A 24,271-nucleotide genomic window follows, 5' to 3' on the forward strand; every position below is an offset into this window, starting at 1 on the left:
ATTGAATCATTTAAAGAGACTTTAATGTACTGGGCCCCCAGTCAACGATCTGGACCTTTGGGCAGGTACAGGAACTGGCCTCTGTTCTTCTGGACCAATCAGAAGAGTCGAACACGTTCAGGCTCGACTGTGTGACGTAGGACGCATTGTGACTCGCAGGTTGCGGAAATGAGATGACAAGCTCAACGTTAGTCACACAATTCCCAGCGATCAGGTGAAAGGAAGAGGAAGTCGGTGCACAGGTATGAAATGTTTCTGATCCAGTAACAAACCACCTCGAACAGAGAATGGTACCGTGTAATCGAACGTGTTGTATTTAAGCAGAGCAGCGATGTCAGTAGTTAGCGTCAGTACAGGAGCTAACTCACCCAGCTATGACAACAACAAGGCTCCGACTGAAACTCGAGCTCCTCTTCTTTTGGGTTTCTCTTGTTTACACCCGTACGGGCTCGTTTGTTCTACCAGAGCTACTGACCAAACCAGGAACAGCTCATTCACTGACTAGCTGGAGCTAGCTTGTTGCTCGCTGACCCAGTGTTTAAATAAAAACTCAGCAATCAGCAAAATAGAGAGCTAGCTAACATTAGCTGAGTGAAGCATGGTTTGATCAGTCGCAGTGTTGATATTCACAGGTGTGAATGCACATTTGTCGATAACGTTATTTGTTCCTCATATATGACCGTTTATATGTAATATTATTCATAATGGCGTCAGTATATTTGACGACTGAGCAGAATCATATCCATGAATCTAATTTGTGCTTTTATCATAGGACTCGGTTCATTCGCGGTATTTTAAATATCTAGAATACTCAGGAAGTTGTAACTGTTTGATATGGGGTTGTTTAAATTGTTAAATTTACAGTGCATCGATGAGAATCACAATGAATCCTTCAGAAAGTCCCTTCCTGGTAGGGTGTGTTTTGATAAGAGCTCTGTGTTGCTTACTTTGTAATTGAGTTGACTCTTGACTCAGTTCTTTATTATTTGAATTCCAGTTTGTATAATGAATAGAAGCAGTCTCTATTTTACACCAAGCAGATTAACAAGTGGCCAGAGCAACTGTAATGGGACGCCACCAGACCCATAGGCTCACACTCTACGTAGCCTGCAATGAATCTCTAGTGCACTTCTATTGGGAGTCAGGAGATTAATGCTTCTCCAAACAAATAATCCAGCCATGCCTTTTAAATAACATATTTTTAGTTTCCTGCTGTATTAGAATCCTAGTTGATGTGTATTGTATGCCTGCATTCTCCACCATCTCATGTCAAAACATTGATTGCATCACTTCAAGTTCAAGGCATTTGTTTAGGTTTCAGTAGTGCCATTAGAGAAGCAGTCAGATGTGACAGCGTCTTTTTCCCAGTTGTCAAGTGCGAGAACTTTGATGTCAGCAACCAGAGTGTGAATCAAATGTGCTGCGCCCATAGCTCTTTGAACTGACATCTAGTTAGTGTGCTGCTGTGAATCTAGCAAGTGGCCTCTGAATGCAGCACACCAGTGATAAGCAACCAGCCACTCGTACCCAGATTGTCCTCACTACTAACGAGACCATCTTTTGTCCCTGTCTTTGTCCCGCATCCAGGTTGCTGTTCCAATGAGGAGGACTTGCCCGGTCAACCGTGTGTGTCACCCCCCGTTGCTATGGCAACATCCTATTTTCCCAAATTCCTACTCCTCCTTTTGCTGTGCACCTTTACCCTCGTGCTGGTGACCTTCTTGCCCTCTGCTGCTCCATCGATTCCCTTTCGTCCGTCTTCTTCTTCACCTTTGCCGCAGCACTCATGTGATTCAGGTCAGTCCTGGGCTGTCCAGCTCCATGCTGGCCAACACCATGAGGAAGAGGATGGCGAACAAGGCTTGGAGCCATTGGATGTAATAGCTGACAGGGTACAGTGCAACAGACTTTCAGACTTTTTGAAAGCTCATTCAAATTCTCAAAAACAACATTTCCCTAGAAGGCTTCAAAATGTTTACTCCCTACAATTAGTTTTACTCTGATACATTTAGTATTCCCGTGTTTATTACTGCTTGGTTTTCGTTATAAAAAGGTTTTACAAACACAGCTATAGGCCATTGAAAAAATAGAATTTTTAATATTGATATTTAGGTTTTTAATTCGACTAATGCTTTCATTTTGTGCTTTATGTATAATGATCTTCATTTGTATCTCAACTTCTGCAACTACTCTTTCTCTGAGGAAGTCAATGAAGTCTCTTCTGATCTGTTTGCACTTCTCAAATCTTCCATGCCAGGTAGCAGAGGAGACTGGGTTGCAGAACCATGGTCAGATCGGACAGCTGCAAGGCCACTACCTGCTGTGTTCTGTAAAGCCCAGTGCTGGATCTGGGGGGGGTATTTGGAGGAAAAGTCTCCAGCCTGGGGCCGTTCTAGCAGCCCACCCTCACGTCCTGTGGTACTCCAAAGACAAACTGCTCAGCCGCTCGAAGAGATCAATGGTCTTCAATGATCCCCAATATCATAAGCAGTGGCACCTGGTGAGGATGTAATCTACTGTCTATTTATATTCCCCATCTTGCCCATTCACATTCTAGTAATAATAGATAGTTAAATGTTGTTAGACAAATTGATCAGTATGCATTATTTGCGTAAGCGTCATTCTTATAATCTAAACATGTCTTTGACAAAGAGCATTATTGTGCTTTAATTAAAGTACGTACCAGGGGCAAAGTTTAAGAACTGTCACAAACAGTTGTGTACTATTTTAACAGCTTAGAAAGAATCAAACTTTAATAACCACCATGTTCATTTTCCAGTTACACCTGTTTGTTTGCATTATGGGTGTGGTGAAATTACTCAGTTCACGTTGTTTAAACATGTTGTCACATTTCTTAAAGGCAGAGGTTCACAACAAATAATGTGATAGAGTGCGTAGCCATGATTTAGTTGTTGATATTTTGCTAAAGTAAAGCCATTAGTGTGTTTTCTTTGTAAAGAGCCTGTATGTAGTTGTGCACAATTTACTCAAGATAAGCACTGTGGATGATTGTAGCTCTCATGAAGCTGTAGTTACAACACACAGATTTGAATCTTAGGGTAATTGAGGTTTGATTAACTACAGATTATGTTATAATCTAAAAGACATGGATTCTAGAATTGATCACCTGATATTCTCGAGCTCGGTACAGGCTGCTTAATCCAACACTAAATCTTCTCCTCTTCTTAACTCTTTCTTTACTTTACAGCACAATTACATCAATAAAGGAATGGATATCAACTTAACAGGGGTGTGGGAGCGCAACATTACTGGCCAAGGAGTCACAGTGGTTGTGGTAGATGACGGAGTGGAGCACACACACCAGGACATTCAGGCCAACTATGTAAGTTAATGCCAACCCATGACCTTTGTTTTGTTCTCAATGCTGAATTTCTATGGAAAGTGTTAATCACAAATCAATGAAGCCGTTTGGTTGTTGTCGTCACTTTTTGATGTTGTGATATTGTCTACTACACTACATTCTGTTCCATCAGTAGGTTTTTATACCATAATCAACTATCAATCAATCAATCAAATTTTATTTGTATAGCCCATATTCAGAAATTACAATTCATCTCATAGGGCTTTAACAGGGTGTGACATCCTCTGTCCTTAACCCTCAGCAAGAGTAAGGAAAAACTACAAAAAACCCTTTTAACAGGGTAAAAATATGTAGAAACCTCAGAGAGAGCCACATGTGAGGGATCCCTCTCCCAGGACGGACAGAAGTGCAATAGATGCCACGTGCAGGAGAACATCATCAATAATCAAAGTCTCTAGCAGCATTGATGAAGCACAGTCCATGCTCAGCAACCATCTAGACCACGATCCACCATCCAGACCAGACGCCACTTCAGTCCTCAGTCACCGTCCACCGCCGCCCACCAGGAGGACCCATCACAAGCCACCACCGCGGTCCTGGTCCACCGCCCGTGCCCAATGCCAACGCGACACAGGGTCCGCCACCAGCACCACGATCAGCCCACATGACTCAGAATCCGCCACACTGGATCCAACACCGCGACCCCCGGTGCGCGATCCACAGACCGTAATCCATGGTGCGGCCACAGAGGCCCTGGATCTGCGGGTGATAAAGCAAAGGGATTCCGGGGAAGGGGGATAGGGATGGAGAAGAGGAAGGAGAAGCTGGAAAGAGAAGCTCCGTGTGTCATGTGTCATAAAATAGAACAAGTAACGTTCTGGCGCACTAATTAGCTCTAACTATAAGCTTTATCAAAAAGGAAGGTTTTGAGCCTACTTTTAAACGAACAGATGGTGTCTGCCTCCCGAACTGAAAGTGGTAGATTATTCCACAGCCGAGGGGCTTGATGGCTAAAAGCTCTGGCTCCTACTCTACTTTTAGAGAATTTAGGGACGACAAGTAGGCTTGAATTCTGGGAGCGGAGTGCTCTAGTGGGTTTATAAGGTACTAACAGCTCTTTAAGGTATAAAGGCGCTATATTATTAAGGGCCTTGAAGGTGAGGAGGAGAATTTTAAATTCTATTCTAGATTTAACTGGAAGCCAGTGTAGCGATGCTAATATTGGAGAAATGTGCTCTCTTCTCTTTGTTCTTGTCAGGACACATGCTGCGGCATTTTGGACAAGCTGTAGAGTCTTTAACGACTTCCTGCTGGAGCCTGATAATAATGAATTACAATAGTCCAGTCTCGATGTAACAAAGGCGTGGACTAGTTTTTCTGCATCTTTTTGTGAAAGGACATGTCTAATTTTTGAAATATTACGCAAGTGGAAAAAAGCAGCTACTCTGGAGAAGAAAATGCTGTACCTGTCTTTCCTGTGAGCAGGTGGAGGTTTGCACCTGTGAAAGCAGTTAAATGTCCCCCACCCTGTCTGCCAACATTACTGCAACAAACCGTTCCTGTAGATACATGCTGCACAACATCAGGAAAATACTTCCCCTTTTCACTCAGAAGGCAGCACAGGTTCTGCTCCAGGCTCTGGTCACCTCACGCCTAGGCTATTGTTACTCCCTCCTGGCTGGATTATATGCTAGTGCCATCCGAACTCTGCAGCTCATCCAGAATGCAGCAGTTCGAACTGGTCTTTAACATAAGTTCTCTCACACTACTCCGCTCCTCCGCTCCCTTCACTGGTTACCAGTGGCTGCCCACATCCGTTTCAAAACACTAGTACTTGTGTTCCGCGCTGCAAGCAGATCGGGGTCCAGTCTACATCCAGAGCATAATCAAACCCCTAAAAAAAATCATAATCAAACCCCTCAAAAAAATCACGACTATTTGCTGTCCTGGCTCCTAAGTGGTGGAACGAGCTCCCCAATGGCTTTCTATGAAAAGAATGTATCTTTCTTGATTCTTGTTGTTTTTGGTTTGTACCCTCATGGTTGAATACACTTATTGTAAGTTGCTTTGTATAAAAGCAAGCATCAGGTAAATGTAATGCAATGTTCTTAATAATGGAAGATGACACTCGCATCAAGTGACTAGTTTCACTCTGGTAATAATAGGTATTAATGAGTTGTGGGGGTTTCAAATTTTGCTGATGTTTCTGGAATAAGTTTAGCTGATTGTGAAATCATTCTGAAATAACGAAACATTTCTCACATCACATGTTGAGTCGGAGTGTTTTTGTATTTGAACAAATGTAGCAAAAAAGGGACGATGTTGCAGAACGTGGATGAATGGTGTTTCCAAGGTCATTTTTGAAACAAACTTCATAAAATGTCTGCAACTTAACAGGAGATTGACGTCACACGCTTTCACAACAATTTAAATCTCCAGAGAGACTGGGTGAGGGGTGGCCCGGCATGCAGGAACCAAGATGAAACCTGAATACCGCTGCAGGGATCACATGTTGTTGTTTACAGCACGTCCGTACAGGCATCTGTCCTGTTCTCCAGAAGCTCTCGAAACCTTTTGTTTTCCTAAGTTGTCATTTTGTCGGCGTCTTCCACGTGTGTGGCTCCTTTTTTCATCCTGAGATATTTGCATAGTTTTTTTTGTCGCACCTGGGCTCATTCAGGCTTTATCTATAGTTTGCTAGTTCAGTGCATTTCTGAAAGCAACTCAACTTTCATTAAGTCAATTGTGACATTCTCAAGTACTAGTATTAATGTTATTTTTCCTATTAAATCAATGAAGCTTTATGTAATTTTTGAAAACCTTTTTATAAAACACCCACTTATTTACTCACAGTAATTCTGTGTCCCTCTAGAGCCCTGAAGGCAGTTATGACCTGAACTCTAACGACCCAGACCCCATGCCCCACCCTGACATCCACAGCGACAACCACCATGGGACTCGATGTGCTGGAGAGATTGCAGCCGTTCCCAACAACAGCTACTGTGCCGTGGGGGTGGCCTATGGCAGCAAGGTGGCAGGTCTGGACAAGAACATTTATTTTTTGCACTGTTGATCAAAATTCAGATTTAAAAACTTCTGACACGAAAGGACTGGTTAAATATGTGTGGTAAAACAAACATTTGTTCTGTCATCAGGTATCAGAGTCCTGGATGGCCCTCTGACAGATAGCCTGGAGGCCATAGCCTTCAACAAGCACTACCAGGTCAATGACATCTACAGCTGCAGGTAACAAACACATCTCTGTCTGGCTCTATTAGTTATGTCCGTGAGCCCATGACCTTGTGTTTGCAAAGTCTGCACTTCTTAGGTTACATACACTATATTGTGAAAGTCGAGTTTGGATTCTAATTCAAATACTTTTTCATCCAGTTGGGGTCCAGATGATGACGGGCACACTGTGGACGGACCGCATCCCCTGGGCAAGGTGAGCCCCAGTCCATCTGTATGCGATACTCCTTCTGCGCTGCAGAGGGCAATAGGCAGCAACAGTTCAGTTACTGAAGAGTAGATTTAGAAATGTGTCTACACTGTTTTCATTCAGTTGATTTTTTTACCCATCTTGATTGAATCTTCTTTCTTTTCCTCATGGCATTAATTGTTATTTTCATCTACAGGCGGCACTGCAGCACGGGGTGATTGCAGGTAGACGAGGATTCGGCAGCATCTTTGTGGTTGCCAGTGGCAATGGAGGTCAATATAACGACAACTGCAATTATGATGGCTATGCCAACTCCATATACACCATCACAGTTGGTAAGGCACATAGGTCGGGTGTTTAGGTATGTGCTGCATTATGTGTTTTGGGTGTGAACAAGTGGCCGTAAATAGTGTGTGTGTGTTTGTTACAGGAGCAGTTGATGAGAATGGCAGGATGCCTTTCTATGCTGAGGAGTGTGCAGCAATGCTGGCCGTTACTTTCAGCAGTGGGGGCAACAAGCTGAGGAGCATTGTAGGTTTTTCTGGAACACACAGGCACTGCACACAAATGATGAGTAGTCTCAATGAGCACTTGACATTTATCACAATAAACAACTGAAAAGCAGTCATATGGGCATTTATGAAGTATCCCATGTTTGTGTTTTAAGAATGTAAACGTAATATCCCCATCTCAGTATCCTAGATAAGCCCTAATCTCGGTTTTGGGATACTGTTGTATGTATACATCTTACCCTGGTTTCTGACTACTTTCCACTACATGCCCAGGCTTGGCTTCTGCCATTCTCATGAAGGTGACTCACATACAGTAATAGGATTCCCTATTCATGAAAAATCTCCCTCCATTCTGCAGTTATCTGCTAATGAAACTGTCAGTACATATCATTTCATATTTACATTTAAATGATATAGTCCAAATGAGTATTATACATATGCGTGACACCGCATCTAAGTTGTGCCGTGGCACCCTCTGTGTTCTGCAAGCTTCAGTTATTAATGTGGTTTACAGCAGTTTAGAAACTAAAGAGCTGCTCCACATCAGGAGGAGCAGAGACTATGTTGAAAAGGGAGTAACGGCCCATTGAAAGCTACTGACCTCTGTTTGCTGCTGTTGGGGGGTGTCACTGTGGTAACGCAGTTTGGAAGTAGAATGTCATCGCCTGTGGGAGAGAAAATGAGCCAGGATTGGGTTCTCTCTGGACAAGAATGACCCACCACTGACCACAGTGTACCCACAGGCCCAGTACATACCTCACAGTGCTCATCAGTGGATTCATTCTGTAGAAGCCATTTAGAGTCTGCTGAGAACAGCTTCACAAATGCAGTGTATCAAAGATGGCAAATGAGCGGCGCATGTGCACCGCGGCACATTTTGCTTTTAATTTTTGGCGGCCACAATATCAGATTAGAAAGCCTCTTTCACCATTATTTCTAACTTGGTACCATTGAGTACATGCACAACCCTCCTGGAGTTGCTTGAAAACCCTCAACATGGCTGCAACAGCTGTTGGAAAAGACCAACATGTCTGCATGAACTCTGCACAGTGAGCTGGGAACTCCTCTCTGAACATCGCTGTGGTCCGCCATTCAGACAAGCTGTCACTAACTATTGGAGTAGTATGTGTAGATGGAAGACATGGGTTTCTATGTGTGTGTCTGTGAATGTGTACCTGTAGTACATACGTAATTGGCTTTTGATTACAGCTTAGAGTAGTTACTACTGTTACACTGTTTGTAGATGAATTTCAGCCCGTCTGTCTGTCTCTGTAGGTGACGTCAGACTGGTCCCTGCAGCAGGGGACAGGCTGCACGGAAGGCCACACCGGCACGTCTGCTGCTGCCCCACTGGCGGCTGGAATGGTGGCCCTCATGCTGCAGGTCCGTCCCTGCCTCAGTTGGAGGGACATCCAGCACATTATCACCTTCACTGCCACCAAGGTAACACATTCTTTTTGCTGTGTGAAAGCAATTCTTAGCAATTCTAAATGAAAGTTTCACAATGAATCAGATGGATTTGTACGCTTCTCATTGTCCATACCTTGATTTTTTTGTGGTCAACACAATGAATACAAAAATGTAAAACTTTAACTTAAATTGAATAACCATTGAATTCTTAAGGTTTAGTTGAAAGTTGACGCGTGTTACTCTGGTTACAATGGTCTCAGCAGTTCTCAAGATGATGTAAAACATTACATTTTTTGTTTCACTATATGAGTTCTCTGAGGCTCCCAGAGAAGACTTTAGAACACTTAATAATTTGACATTATTTCCGATCCTCTTTTTTATCTTTATCTTGGACAACAGACAAATTATTTAAATATGGTCACGATCCTACAGACTGCTATCCCTGTGGATGCTCACAGTTTAATTTGATGTTTGTATATGTTTGTTTGTGTTAACAGTGTGACAACAGTGCAGACTGGAGGGTGAACGGAGCAGGTTTCCATCACAGCCACCAGCACGGCTTCGGTCTGCTCAACGCATGGAGACTAGTCAATGCTGCAAATGTATGTGCATACTGTACACACTATCAGTGCTGAGCTGTCGTCACTATTCATATTTTCCATAATTCAGATACTACAAGTTACCTCTAGAACTCTAAGGGCTCTCTGTTTCACAGGTGTGGGAGTCCGTGCCATTCCTTGTATCCTATCAGAGCACAGCCAGTGGAGAGGAGGCGTCCATCCCGAACTATCCAGATGAGCTGATTCATACCTGGAAAGGTGATTATGTCTGCTTGTTGGCTCCTCTCTCAGTGTGTCTGTGTTGGACAGACTCTTGTTGAGTTTACACGCTGCTCTCTGTAGCTGACTCCCTGCTTCCCTCCCTGCCTGCTCCTCAGTCAGATTCCCAGTCCATATTAGGTAAAGTCCTCTTGTTTGTGTCTTCCTACGTCTACATTCAAATACTGGGTGAAATTGCTGCCATTTCTTTTTTTTCCTCCGTTTTTTCTTCACTTTTTCTTCCTGAACAGTTTCTGCATTTTACATCTGCTCTTAGTACTTTCTGTTCTTTTCTCATTACTCACCAATTCTCTATCTGTATACATGATCTGTGGTTTTTTCTCTCTCACACACACACACACTTTCTCACATATGGTGGTGACTTCACACCAGCTGAAACATTTCTTGTCCTCTCTCGATCTGTATCTATAAAAGCTCTTAACAGCCCGGAGTCAAGAGCTCAGCCAGAGTTTAGAAACACATATATCATTGTGAGGACCATTATAAGCATAGACGACAGAGTCAAGACATTTTGGCTGATCGTCAGTTTCTCAGAGACCCTGAGGGTTAAGGTTTTTTGGCAAGGGTTAAGGGACTAGTGAATGCATTATGCCAACAAGCATCCACACTAAGAATGATAAAGTTGTTTGTGTGCGTGTGCGAGGTTTCGTGTGTGTGTGGTCTCATGGACTTGCTTACGGTAACAGAACAGACTCAGAAAAAGTCTGTCTGGGCTTCATTTCAAAAAGTAATGGAATCACATTAAACTACTACAATACACGTTTTCATCCCCTCAGTTGAATCTGTCTTGGATAAATCCCAGACCTACTTTTTGAATCAGTGGGATTGTTCAGGTATGTCTGCCACACTCATTAGCAGTGGTTGTTTTCTTACTGTCGATGCATTTTCGCTGCTTGCTGGTTTCTTGTGTGACCAGTGTGTTTGTATGTTTTCCTTTACAGATGGTTAAACTGGCAGTTAATAAGTGATTCTTATATGTGTATATATATATATATATATTTATATATGTAGGAAATGTTGGTTAAAATGTGACAAGCTTCAGCTGGAATTGGTTCTAAAAGGGGAACAACACATGGGAAGGAGGAATTGTACAGCTAGAGAAAGCGCTACACCTTTTTTTTCTTGTGAACAGAACATGCTTGGTGTTTATGAGCTCACATTGAATTTATTTATTCCCCTCTAATCCAAATATATTTTTTGTGAGTTTTATTCGCCAGTGCAGATCAAAACAACAGGTTTTTGTGATTTCCAGAGTAGGGCTTTCACTTTTTATATAAATCAAGTCATCATCTATCCAGTGTTTATGGAGGACCATACATGACATAAGTAAAAATAAATAAATAAATAAATGTATAAATAAATACAGAAATAAATAAATAAATGAATAAATAAAAATGGAAATAAATAAATAAATACAGAAATAAATAAATAAATATGTTAATACCAAAAGAAATGTCAAAAGAAATGTCTTAAATATATTTTAACATTTATTTTTTCCCTGATACATTTCCTTTGCATTTGCAGTGTCCTTATGCTAATGAGAAAGGCGGGCCTAACCGCAGTCTCATGCAGGATTGGTCACAGGAGTGTAATGATCCAGCCCTACTACTTCTGCCTCTCAATGCTGGTGTCCAGTAGCTGTTTGCAGCGTTGAGCCAGTTCAGACTTAAAATGAACTAGTTCAAGTTCAGAGGGTTAGTTAAGGTTATTTTTTATTGGGATGATTTAGCTGTCAGTAGTCCTGACTGTGAGCGTCACGTCTCGTGTTGTACTGAGCACAATGATCGAGCCGAGAGGAGGAGGAAACAGAAACTCCAGCCCGGTACAAACCACCTGCCGCCTCTGCTCTGAACATGAAGCCGCTGATCTCTGAGCAGATGTGACCAGAGAAGCTCTGTGTTTCCACTGTTTCCACTGTTCCACAGAGTCACTAACTGCCTGCTTCACGGTGAAGAGCTCAATCTCAGTCACTGCCCGTGTCTCTGAGCGAGTGTGTGACGGAGCGCAGGGGCTGTGTGTGTGTAGCTCAGTTGACCAATCCTGCTGGAGACTGAGGTTAGGCCCGCCTTTCTCATTAGCATAAGGACACTGAAATCGAAAAATAAAAGTTGGAATAAATGTGGAAATAAATAAATAAATATGGAAATAAATGCAGAATTAAATAAATCAATGTCTTAAACTTATTTCCACATTTATTTATTTATTTCCACTTTTATTGCAACTTTTATTTATTTCCACATTTATTTATTTCCACATTTCAGTGTCCTTATGCTAATGAGAAAGGCGGGCCTAACCTCAGTCTCGAGCAGGATTGGTCAACTGAGCTACACACACACAGCCCCTGCGCTCCGCCACACACTCGCTCAGAGACACGGGCAGTGACTGAGATTGAGCTCTTCACCGTGAAGCAGGCAGTTAGTGACTCTGGAACAGTGGAAACAGTGAAAACACAGAGCTTCTCTGGTCACATCTGCTCAGAGATCAGCGTCTTCATGATCAGAGCAGAAGCTGCAGGTGGTTTGTACCGAGCTGGAGTTTCTGTTTCCTCCTCCTCCTCTCGGCTCGCTCCTTGTGCTCAGTACAACACGAGACGTGACGCTCACAGTCAGGACTACTGACAGCTAAATCATCCCAATAAAAAATAACCTTAACTAACCCTCTGAACTTGAACTAGTTCATTTTAAGTGTGAACTGGCTCAACGCTGCAAACAGCTACTGGACACCAGCATTGAAAGGCAGAAGTAGTAGGGCTGGATCATTACACTCCTGTGACCAATCCTGCATGAGACTGCGGCTAGGCCCGCCTTTCTCATTAGCATAAGGACACTGCAAATGCAAAGGAAATGTATCAGGGAAAAAATAAATGTTAAAATATATTTAAGACATTTCTTTTGACATTTCTTTTGGTATTAACATATTTATTTATTTATTTCTGTATTTATTTATTTATTTCCATTTTTATTTATTCATTTATTTATTTATTTCTGTATTTATTTATACATTTATTTATTTATTTATTTTTACTTATGTCATATATGGTCCTCCATAAGTGTTGCTCCTGGTTTGTGTAATTCAAGAGTCACTCAGTTGCTTTGTATAATGTCAACAAACAGCCTTTTCTTTCTTGGTGAATTTGCCATCCACAGTGTCCAACCTTCCACTCATAATTTCTCAAACTAATTTACCATTTTCTTCTGCTGAGGTTTTAACGTAGCTCCCATATTTGGACTATTAATAATAATAGAAACCAAAATAATAACTTGAAATTATAATGTGCCTTTCAAGAGACCCAAGGATGCTTTACTTAGAGTGACAGGAGCTGAGTTTCTGGTGCTGATATGAGGGCCAAAGGTATTTTTCCACACAGTCCCATAAATCTTAGATATATTCTTCCTGGACAATAGTTTGGGTGGTTGTTTTCTTTTATTTTTCATTCGACACTGCATCTTGCAGCTTTCTTCTCCTTACCACCCTTCCCCTTTTTCGAAATGTCCTCCCGACTCTGTCTGCCCAAACCTCTGTTTACACTCTTCGTCTCTTTGAGTCCCTCCCTGCCTCGAGGATGTGTGCAGCCCTACATGGTCTGAGAGCACCACAAAAAGTTCTCACATTATATCACCTACTTACATTATAACTAACTCAGTTTAAGGTGAGATATTGTATTTCACCTTATTTAAAAGAAAAAATCTGTTTTACAGAAGTGTCTTGGCCAAGATTGTACCATTATTTCTCATATAGTGCTTTATGCTTGTGTCTTTGTGAATCATTCAAATGGGTTTGCACCCATTACACAAACATAACACAGTGCATAGCTCTTGCACTTTCTCGATCACTCACACACTGCCAGCACAGCCTTCAGTGTATTGCCCAAGGACACTTGAGTTGCTTTCAGACATGCACTTAACTCCGCAGTAGTGTGAACTCTAATGTTAACGTTACTTACTCCACCTGGCCTCATAGTATAAAGTCAGGAGAATTCGATCTGAGAACACAAGCTTCTAACATGCGGTGGACACTAAAAAGAATAACACAAATTAAGTGAAAAAAATGTCTCCTGGTGGAAAAGCGGTGTCATAGTGGAAGATGCCGACGAAGATGTCTAGAGAATTCGTGGCGATAAGACACTGGCTGCTCCATCTCTCGCCTGAATAATGCTGAGAATTTGGTGCTAACGGATATTAAGCTAAATGCTAACACCCTGTTCTCTCCTCCTCCAGTCTCTGCTGCTGACCTGAGACAGTCTGGAATGGAGACACTCGAACATGTGGCTGTTACCGTGACGATAACCCACCCTTGTCGTGGCAACTTGGAGATTTTGTTGGTCTGTCCAAGCGGTATAATCTCAGTCATCGGGGCACGCCGTGCCATTGATAGGTACATACAAACATACAATTGCTGTGGTATTATGTTGAATACATTAAAACATACATTTGTTTACAGAGGAGATTGTAATTTGTGAAATTCACTTAGTTGAGCGTCGATACATATATTCCTATGTTTGAATAAAGAAATTGGCCAATAATCTTAATGGAGGGAGCAGTGATCATACTGTTCATCAAGTACATTATTCATCTTTATAATTATGCTCATATGTAAAACTGTCCTCATATCAGTATCTATGACTGCTTTCCAATCAAACTATTTGTGAATATGTGTTTGTCCTTATAGAGACCCTGCAGGTTACGAGGACTGGACTTTCTCCACTGTGCGCTGCTGGGGAGAGAGAGCCGAAGGCCTGTACACACTAAAGATATCTGACCACAGTAAGACGCTGCTACACACACTGACCAATGTTGGCAAAGGGATACAAATGTCTTTTAAAGCACAAATACACACATTTCTATGTCTTTTATGTTTGTGTGTGTTTGGGTTTGTGTTGTTCATAGTGTTTGTTACCCACCCACACTGACCTTCTCTCTGCTCTCGTAGAACAGCTGTCGTCTAAGCAGTATGCCGCTCTGGGAGTGTTGAAGCAGTGGAAGCTGACGCTGTACGGTTCCTCTATGACCTTCAGTGAGGTCAAGGACAGACAGAAGTAAGACCTTGCAGGCCTTGTTGAGATCTGCTTAAAGATGCGCTTTCTTTCCTGGTGGTCTTGTTTTTTTACTGGAATTGTGCTCTGATTTTTCCACTTTGTAATTATTTGTTACCGTTATTTTTTTTAATAGTACAGCAGATTCTATAAAATTACATCCCTGCTCCTTACTTCATTGGACCCTCAGAAGCTACATGAGATGACACAATACTGTCCAAATGTGAGCAGAAGAATATTAAAGGGATAGTTCCAAATAATAACAAAAATGCACTTATTATCTACTCACCCCTATGCTTATGGAGTGGTGGGTGAAGTGTTTGAGTCCAAAAAACACTTCTGGAGTCTCTTTGTTAGAGCGTAATCCAATACAATTGAAGTCAATGGTGAGTCCTTCTTCAGATGTAATAAAACAACAGAAAAAAAACACAACATTCCTCCATACTGCTCTTGTGGTGTCATCCAAGTGTCCGGAATCCCCCATCGCAATAGGGGTGAGTAAATAATGAGTGCGTTTTAAATACTGGATGAACTATCCCTTTAATTATACACAACTGTCAAGCAGAAACAGAGAAACCGCTTCTCAACTCCCAGTGGTCTCTCCACTGAATAACAGCTCACCAATTTTCATGTGGGTCGTCGCCCTTTTGTGTGTTCAGTGTTGTGACTAACATGTGGGCTTGAAGGATAGATCTTAATGCTGATTGGCTTGCACTGATTGACAGGCTTGTGGATGAGGCTATGAGTGGCGAACTTTTGAACAGCAGCTCCTCTCTGCCCTGCCCTCCAGGCCTCGACATTCCTCAAGAGATCGTCAGCCCCTTCACCACCAACAACCTCAAGGTAAAGTTGGCACGCACCACCATTACCGTGTTAGTGCCTATTTGTCTTTGTGTTGTCTTGGCCATGTCTATCTGACAGGTAGCTACAACTGCATTCCTATCTATCTAGTTAAGTCTATAACAATTTAATTATTTAATTTGAAAATAATTTTGGCATGTCTAAAATCAACTCAAGTGTCTGTGATACTAATGCACATGTTCTAACATTCATGTTGTTTTTCCATCCCGGTGCACTCAGGAAGATTTGACCTTAGTTTGTGCTATGTTAAAATACATTGACATTGGATTCGGTTTGATTAAATACATGGTTCCTGCAGTAGCTACAAATGCCATGTTTTGATAAACGTTCACAATCTATTATTTATGGTGCTTCTAATGTGATCCTCTCAAGAAGCAAATTATTGTTGTCCGTAGCTAAGGGAGCTGACCTCCTCTGTACCCTGATTTTTATTTTCTTCTTCCCTGCAGTTTCTGTTGTTGCTGGGATGCTTTGCTCTCTTTTGGTCTATCTACTACACACTTGAGGTAACACTCTCCCACCTGGACTCAAGGGCCATCTATGCCTGTGCAAGAGGCGCGGAGGTCACCGTGCCAGGAGGGTGCGCTTAGGAAGAGGAGTGGAGGAAGCGATGGAAGAGGACAGGGAGGACGAGGAAGTGGACTCAGGGGTGGAGTTTCACGCTGTACTGGACCCAGTGGCCAAAGCACAGTTGTTCAGTGGAGAGCGGCTGTTAACGTAGCACTGAGCCAAACGATGGGTCTCTCACTGTCTGTGCTCATAGGACTTCTCCGGCTTCTTTCCCTTCTACCCACCCTCCCACCCAGCCTCCTGTACGGTTCTGTCACCGGTCAGTAGTAACTCTGGTGATTTCTCAGAGTGGACAGCTGATAAACTTGACTCAACAGTGGAATCTGTCTTTCTCTGCATTCACCAAACATGTGGCCTTGTATGAAAATATATGTTGTAACTGTGACTGTTTGTGTGTGTATGTTTAGCACATTTGTCCATCTAACAAATGTCCTAAGATAAAATATTTTGAGGTAAAAACATCACCTCAGAGATTGGTTGAATTAGAGTAGAAGCAGACATGACCTGGACCTAATACTACATAATAGAACTAGTGTATTTGCACGTGAGGAAATGTGTATACAGGGTTGTCTGTAGTTAAGTGTGCACCAATCATAAGAAAGATAAAAGCATAATTTGCACTACAAAATAGTACGAATCTGCTATGCGTGCATGAGTGTGTGTGAGAAATTGTTTGAGTTTGCCTTGTGTGTGTGCTTCTTAGTCTTCCATCATAAAGTTTCCTCAAATGTGAGGCTTTTAAAGAGTACTGTATTTTAAGATCAAGATTTTGTATCTTCTGAGGAGTCTTTGATTTTTAAGACTTGGGTTATTATCTGAGGGCTATTGACTCAACTACTGAAACTTGAAGTTGTATTCTCAAGTGTGGGATTTGCATATGTACTTTTTCTACAAATTGTAATATATACACAATGTGTCTGCTGTACGGATGTATATCGGCTCTATAAGGATTTGTACATTGCGTTTTTTCAAGAATGTATTAAAAGAGTTTAATTTTTTTATGTAAGGAAGTGAGTTGGAAACTGTGTTTTGCTGTGCAAGTCGCAGATGACGTGAATGACATTAAAAGACTTGAAGGGATATCCTCTTAGATTATTCGTGTGGTTTTTGATTGACCAGATATCACTGATGCTATGATTTTATAACTCCTGCTAATAATGGTCTTGGAAGATAGTGATGTGAGTGTGCGTGTGTTGTACAGCAAGAAAGTTTAAGGAAAGATTAATTATAGCCATGGTAACAACTCTAGCACTTATTATTTAGCGATTTCCCTGTGGCCAATGAGATAAATTAATTCATTCAGTCAATACAAGATGATAAAATATCCCAAAAAGTAATACATTATTTAAACCCAAACAAGTGTTTACAGGGCTCAGACTAGGAGACAGCAACTGTAATACTGTATTAATCCATAATGATGCTAGGAGCTAATGCCAATGTCACCATGCTAACTTGTTGAGCATGAGGGAATGTATCCTTCAGAGAACGTGGTATAGCTGTAGTCTACAGGGGCTTCTTGTGATCGGCATCACTAGCTTGTCACACTCTTGTTATGTTTAATGCTCCTAGTTTTTTTTCAGTTGATGCGTGATACTCAAGAACTGGACCTCTCCTTGCTTGCTTGTGATATTACCTCCTCGCAAACCGTAACCTTACCAAGACAAATTAACCCTAGGATAGGCTGCGCTGGGAAGGATCAATCCGTTGGAGCTTTAGTTTCTTGGGGATGGAAGGATGTGTAGGTGGCAACATTTGGAGGAGCATTTCAATTGAGACAGTCGAGTCACAAACAGTCTACGAATGCCGCCTCTGAAGGATGCGGCCCCTGGATTGACACACAGCTATGGTCTTGGTCATTCTTTTAGATGGTTTAAAAATGCTACTGAGCATTTACACAAAACCACAGGTAAGGTATAACACACATTCAGTAGCTACAATGAAAAGTAATGTTTGCAATAATTATTCCTCCTCAGGAAGAGTATCCTCTATAATCCCTTATAAGGTATCTTCAATTAAAGAGATAGGATTGCATATTTGTACAGATGTACTGGTAGGACTCAAAGATTTTGTCCGACTAGTTTCATACAGTCGACTATCTATGGGCATGTGACAATAATTAACAAACATGAAAAAACAAGCCATTCTCTCAAATAAGATTTATATTTCATTGCAAGACCCTTCTTCTATTTTCCTGACATTCAAAAAGTAAAATACCCGGAATCATTAAGAAGTCAATTCAGAGATGTATTTCAAAGTCATTATTTAATAAGACAATGTACAAAAATATTGGTGCTGATACAGCAGGCGTTGCATTGTGGGAAGTGGAAAGTATAGAACAATATTTTTAAAAGTAAAATTAAGGAGTACTGATTTGTCATGGGTGTCACCTCTCAAATTGAAAAGACTGTCCCTTCTGTAAATTACTAGTTACAACATATCAGTCTTCGAGTCAGAATCAAGAGCCAATATTAAAAAAAAGAAAAAGTTTAAGAAAACTGGTTCCATAATTCAGACATTTGTTATCTATCAGAGATGGAACAGTGGTCAGTTATTTGTCGAATGAGTGCTGTGACTGTTCCCATGAACATCTTGGTATAATTAAATCAAATGCAAAGAATTTTAACTTCTGATTTCTAATTTCTAAGACTTCAGAATTGAGTTGTATTGGACCTAACTAACTGCAGTGGGAGGAACAAAGCATGGTGAGCACTATGGTTCTTCTACCAGGGGGTTCAGGGTACGTGTAAAAACTCAGGAGGAGGAGGAGGAACTTTTAGAAAGTGACTAAACTCTAAAGCAGAGACAGTTTTAGTATGAAAGGGAAGTTGACATGGACCAGTCAGACTAAGAGGGTGTTAGGGGATGCAGAGGTTTTGGGTCATCGCGGCTCATTGAATTTACATGATCTGCCGGGGTCTTCCATAGCTCATGCCCTCTTGACTTGCTCCCTTATTGGATCCCATCTGAAGGCCAATAACATTCTTTCCCGCCTTTATCTGCTCGTCGCTGAAATCCCGCTTGTTCTCCTGAGCTTTCCTGCAACATGTCATTGAAAATGTCATTAAACAGATAAAAGACATTTTATATCAATATGGTGTTCAGATAGATAAAGCAATTTCCAACTCAAGTTTGTGACTTACTTGAAAAACCAGCTAGGGTCTCCATTATATGTCCCTTCATCCTTGGTGATGGCCAAGCTGCCCAGAGCTGACAGGGTCCTCTGCACTGCTGCCAGGTCCTTCGCTGTCCCAACAAACATACAACCACAATTATTATCCCTCTCATCAATCCTATTTTCTGTCACATTATCATCTGCCCGAAGCGCTTCAAACCAAACCCACATTTTATCTACTTGTATTTACTGTTTGCAGTTACTGAAGAAGGAGAAGAACCCAACTGACCTTCCCAGAGGTCCACGGTCTGGAACATATCGGTCTTGGTGACACCATACTTCTCGGCAGCATTGAGGAACTGGGAGATCTGCTCCATCTGTTTGAAGGCCATGGTTGAACCCTGGATCTTCTTCACAGGTTTATCTCCAGTAAACAGACTGTTAATCAGCTCGCTCAGGACCTGGAGAGAAGACGAGATTGAGTGACAGAGTTTAGACAAGTAGGAAAAAAAAGGGCGCACAATAAAGCAAATTCTAGCGAAACAGACAAAGAGTACTCACACAACCATCTTTCAGCCAGGCCTGGAAGCCCATTTTTCCCGCCTCTGGTCGTGCCACACCAGAACCACACTGACGACAAATCCACTCCACCAGGATCAGCTCCAGCTCAGTGTCATACTTGCTGTCAATTTTATCCTGAACCTGTCGGCTCATGCCAAACGCTTGACCTTTGTTAGCCATGCCGACTCCCTGAGAGGTGAGGGTGAAATGGTGGAGACAAGGGGAAGTTGACAGAGGTTTAAATATGGAGGGGACAAACAGTAAACAAAATAAGGAAAGATAGTAGTTGGGTTGGGTTTTTGGTATCATCCCCCATCTGGACAATTTACCACACGTTGTGTATTCATGGACATACAACATACAGTTTCCAGGTAAAATCCCCCTTAAGTCCAAAACAATTTTCGGCATAAAAATTGACATTTCCTGTATGCACAGCATGCATGGGTTTGTCAATACACATATTACACTAAATCATACTTACTTACATACACAAGTAGACTTTTCATGTATATACATACACCAATACAAACATTGACCACATGCATGTCAAAAGCGTGTGTATATAAGCATTAATGCTCAGCATTTATTTGAATACCTTTTGTAAAACAGTGGCACTAACAGTGTTGTCTCCCACTGCACACCATTAAGCCCCATCAGGACCAGAGGCAAGTGATATACAATGGGAGCTCTATTTCAGCCCGATTTGCTTTTGCATAGTTTCTTTTTTTTATGCACTCACACACACAAACGTCTCTGTCAGCGCATACACACATATCACTGCTAGCACTTTTTCTTTTCTTTTGTTTTATGCTTCTGTATTGCCTTTGGGCCATCAGCCAAGTGCAAAACCCATATCAAAGTGCTCTCTGCACCATCCAACCTTTGCAGCCATCTTGATGTCAGGTCACTTCAACTTCCTGTTCCTGGGGAGTTCAAATATTAAAGGTTAAAGCCAGGAGTCAAGTGTAAGTGGCTCATCTCTGTCATAGGACAGGGAAGTACCTCGGGCCAAAATACACTTCTGGCAATAGTAATTTTTTTTAGTTAATGGACATTTTATTTCCAATTGGCTGTAGCATTTGATCTATACACTGACATATTCTATTCTTTCTAATTACTGTCGTGGACTTGTTAGCATATTTATACATTGAAGAAATATTATCTAGAGAGCAATGTTGTTTGTCCACTTGATGAATGTAAATCTACAGCAACGCCTCTCTTTGGCTTTGTTTTAGTCTCAACTATATCGTCTATCTAGCTGTTCACCATCCTCGGGAAGGAATACAAATTTTCACTTGAAATCAAGGATGACATGATTTGATTTAGGAGCTCGAAGGTCAAGGTCACCGTTGCAAATAATTTTTTTTGGCTAGCTAATAATGTATTAGCTAATTATGACATAATTATACACAAACATCCACCATAAAAATCTTATATTTATTTCCTAAACGTTACATAAATCCCACCTCCTGAACGTTAGGCGATGGAACATGAACCAAACAAAAAATGAGCACAAATCATATAAATTTGGTTTGTCTGTTCATTTTAGGTACTACTTATCAGTAGTACCTAAAACTGTTCAATAAAGTATTTGTACCACCACTGCAAAATGATATACTGCATGTCTGCATATTAGAGTGTGCATGGCAATGTCATTAATGGATTCCTGCCCAGAGTTGTCCGCAGAGTATTATTACCAACCCTGTTAATTATAAATTCTTTGCATTCCCTGTAGTCCTTTTTCAGACCACAGGAAACCAAACACACATGCTGGCAACCCGCTCATTTATACACAACCACGGGTTCACTTATATTTTCATTTTGTCTGTCTGCCTTTCTTTCTCGCTCTGGCAAACACACACACTCATTTCCCTTGCTATTTTCACTGACGTACATCATTATATAATCATTAAACACATGTCTGGTATGCCTTTAAGCTCTCTTGTTTTCCATGAGGTTTTTAGCCTCATAAACTACTCTCTGGACCACAAATGCAAATGGTTCATGCTACAATCTATGCAGGGAAGGATACAGAAGCTATGGCCACCACATTGTGCACTCAATGCCTTCTCAGAGAAAAGAAGCGAAGAGAAGAGAAGAGAAGAGAAGAGAAGAGAAGAGAAGAGAAGAGAAGAGAAGAGAAGAGAAGAGAAGAGAAGAGAAGAGAAGAGAAGAGAAGAGAAGAGAAGTAATTATTGTCCCATAACTTTTGTATCACACTCTATGTGTGTATTGCATGACAATTGTACAAATATCACGTAACATTTGGGGAAGTCAGATAATTCCATTAGGACCTGGCCTCTATATTTGGTTTATGTTTATCTAGGGACAAGCTGTTATGCTTGGGACCCGGCCCAGGTCCAATAACTCAGGATTGTCTGCTAAACAACCTTCTGTACTGTTTGTCTGCATCTCCTCAAATACTCAAGTCATAGTTCACTTGACATTTATTATATAAGCAGTTTGTAACAAACTTTCTATAATATCTTTAATATTTAAATATGTACAAATTTAAACCGTTTTACCTGTATTAGCAACCATTCCTAAAATAAATCTTATTCCTGCAACTACAGCCCTGAACAGGCAAAAATGAATCACTAAAATGTGAAGGGGCAATGAAACCAAAGAAAAGACTTGAAACACAAAGATTAAATTGAAAAGACAGTGATAAAAAAGGGAAAATTAGGCATAATGGGATAAAGCCACAGATTAAAGTAAAGGAAAGCCTGGAACGTCTCCTCTCAGAAGTATCCCTCAAACATGACTTCATCAGTCTCTCTTTCCATCCATCTCTCACAGTTGTGTTTTTTCCTCTGCTACCATGGTGAGTCTCCCTAATGCCAGAACAGGAAACTAGTGTGAGGGCAGCGGCTGCTGGGGCGGCCTGATGGGAAGTGGCATCATGTGGCCTTGCCTCCTCCCCAGTGTATCAGCTAACCACAATATAATGATTTGAAATAAATGGAAATGCATAGGGACTTATTCAGATAATGGTAAGAATAATTGCATCCCCCAGTATAAGTTTGGTAGGAGTTGGGGTTGAGGATGTTTTGCTATCTTTGTACTAATGTCTTATTTTGTAAAGCACCATGTATCTGTGGTTTTGAGAGGTGCCATTAAAATAAAGTTTATAATTATCAGTGTATTGCATTATTATAGTTAAAGCTTGGCATCTTAGTGCAGTATAGATCAGCGGTGTTAATGTTATTGAGTGAACTGGTTGAAGGACATTCTCCCTGCCAGCTGACTTTACCTTGACAGAGCTGTTTTGTTATTTGACTCTGCTTAACGCCGGCTAACCAGAAAACTGCAGCTTTGCCTCACCTGCCAAGTTTTTCTTATCACTCAAAGAATTTTCACAAACTGCTGCCAAGAGCTGTCATGCTTCTGATTATTCTGACAAACTTCTTAATAACATTTCTACTGACCGAGGGCTGAACTGACTGTTCTGTCGGTGCATTGTATTACATGGACGTGGTTAGTTCCTGGCTTTATAAACTGCCGGGCCTCTGGGCTGAGCTGTGTTTATGTGCAGCCACAGGATTGGCAGTGTAGATAACGTTATCTGCTGCTATAGAAACCCAGCTGCCCACTGGTCCTTCCCCTCTGCCACTGCTGGCCTGCTTTTACTTCAACCACATAGTATTAGAAATGTCTCCACCTGCTTTTAGACTTTGCAGCGTTTTTCTGTTAATAAAATACTCATTAACATACAGAGAATGAAAGACTGATCAGGGTTAAATGTCTTCTGTGGAGATAGAGCAGTCTCTAGTCTCTCTATCTGCATCTGTATCCTCATCCAGGTGTCCCTTCATGCTCAGTAAACCCATGGACAGCAGTGGATCATTTGCTTGTGCAATAAAAAAATTCAGTGAACTGAAATTTCCATATGTAAAACAACCTTTGATATACAGTGAATTGTAACCATCAGTTAAACTCATGGTAAAGCACTGTGTCATTTGCATTAAATAGAACTTCATCAACCTTTACTTGGAGGGTTGCGATTTTTTTCACATGAATATAACGTGCCATGGTTATTTTAGATTCAAAAATGTATTTCTGTGGAATGGAGACACAAGCATAGCATATTTTAAATAATAAAAAGCCCTGACTGACTGACCTATAAGGTGATAACCACAGCTGATATGTCTAACTGACCATCCCAAAGACACACTAGCAGTTTTATTCTTTAAAGCGGAATAAAAGAAAAGTATACTCACTGTGTTAAAGAATAGGTCACTTCTCTGCAGGCCACTAGTGCAGTTTATGGGTGAGTGTGGGTTGTTTCTCTGAGTGTTTGTATATGCCTCCCAGGAACCTCCCTCTTAAAAATGCCGGCTTAAAAGGAGCAGATGAGGCAAGATGACTTCACTACAGCCTACTGAACCAGACTCCCAGGGAGGGAGGAGGGAGAATGAAGGAGGAGTAGGAGGGAGAGGGGGGAAGGTAAAAAAAGGAAACTTCATCCTTAAAAAGGCATGGCCTTTCAGCAGCTCCCTCAGCCTGTCTGTGCGTCTCTTCCCCTCACGTCGAGTTTAAAAAGCCAAGCCTTATTTGGGTAGAGTCGTTCCATGCAGAGGAGGGAGACAGCCGCCAGGTTTGGTCAGCGGGAA

The 24,271-nt window shown here is 41.4% G+C and overlaps 2 protein-coding genes across 3 annotated transcripts; one reads left to right on the top strand and one right to left on the bottom strand.

Moving 5' to 3' along the window:
• The first annotated feature begins 131 nt into the window (after window positions 1-131).
• pcsk7 (proprotein convertase subtilisin/kexin type 7) lies at window positions 132-17,075 on the top strand. Its single transcript, XM_062385880.1, is given in 18 exon segments — window positions 132-242; window positions 1,588-1,892; window positions 2,258-2,500; window positions 3,209-3,343; window positions 6,195-6,360; window positions 6,478-6,568; window positions 6,713-6,767; window positions 6,958-7,096; window positions 7,192-7,292; window positions 8,549-8,716; window positions 9,181-9,285; window positions 9,399-9,501; window positions 13,740-13,896; window positions 14,191-14,285; window positions 14,452-14,557; window positions 15,280-15,397; window positions 15,865-15,952; window positions 15,955-17,075. Coding segments are annotated over 17 exon segments (2,298 nt in total). The 5' UTR covers window positions 132-242; window positions 1,588-1,646; the 3' UTR covers window positions 16,137-17,075.
• A 1,153-nt stretch (window positions 17,076-18,228) lies between these two features.
• tagln (transgelin) lies at window positions 18,229-24,039 on the bottom strand. Of its 2 annotated transcripts, XM_062386513.1 has the most exons (6): window positions 23,879-24,038; window positions 20,539-20,581; window positions 19,659-19,847; window positions 19,387-19,558; window positions 19,126-19,228; window positions 18,229-19,021 (listed from the first exon to the last, which is right to left on the bottom strand). In XM_062386513.1, the coding sequence occupies exons 2-6, from the start codon at window positions 20,548-20,550 to the stop codon at window positions 18,883-18,885; spliced, it is 615 nt and encodes a 204-aa protein (XP_062242497.1). In that variant the 5' UTR covers window positions 20,551-20,581; window positions 23,879-24,038; the 3' UTR covers window positions 18,229-18,882. The 2 variants fall into 2 exon arrangements, with proteins under 2 accessions (XP_062242497.1, XP_062242498.1); XM_062386514.1 differs by lacking the exon at window positions 20,539-20,581 and having other exon boundaries at window positions 23,879-24,039.
• Between the last annotated feature and the right edge of the window lie 232 nt (window positions 24,040-24,271).

Source organism: Platichthys flesus, chromosome 4 (assembly GCF_949316205.1).
Source record: "Platichthys flesus chromosome 4, fPlaFle2.1, whole genome shotgun sequence".
Taxonomy (NCBI): Eukaryota; Metazoa; Chordata; class Actinopteri; order Pleuronectiformes; family Pleuronectidae; genus Platichthys; species Platichthys flesus.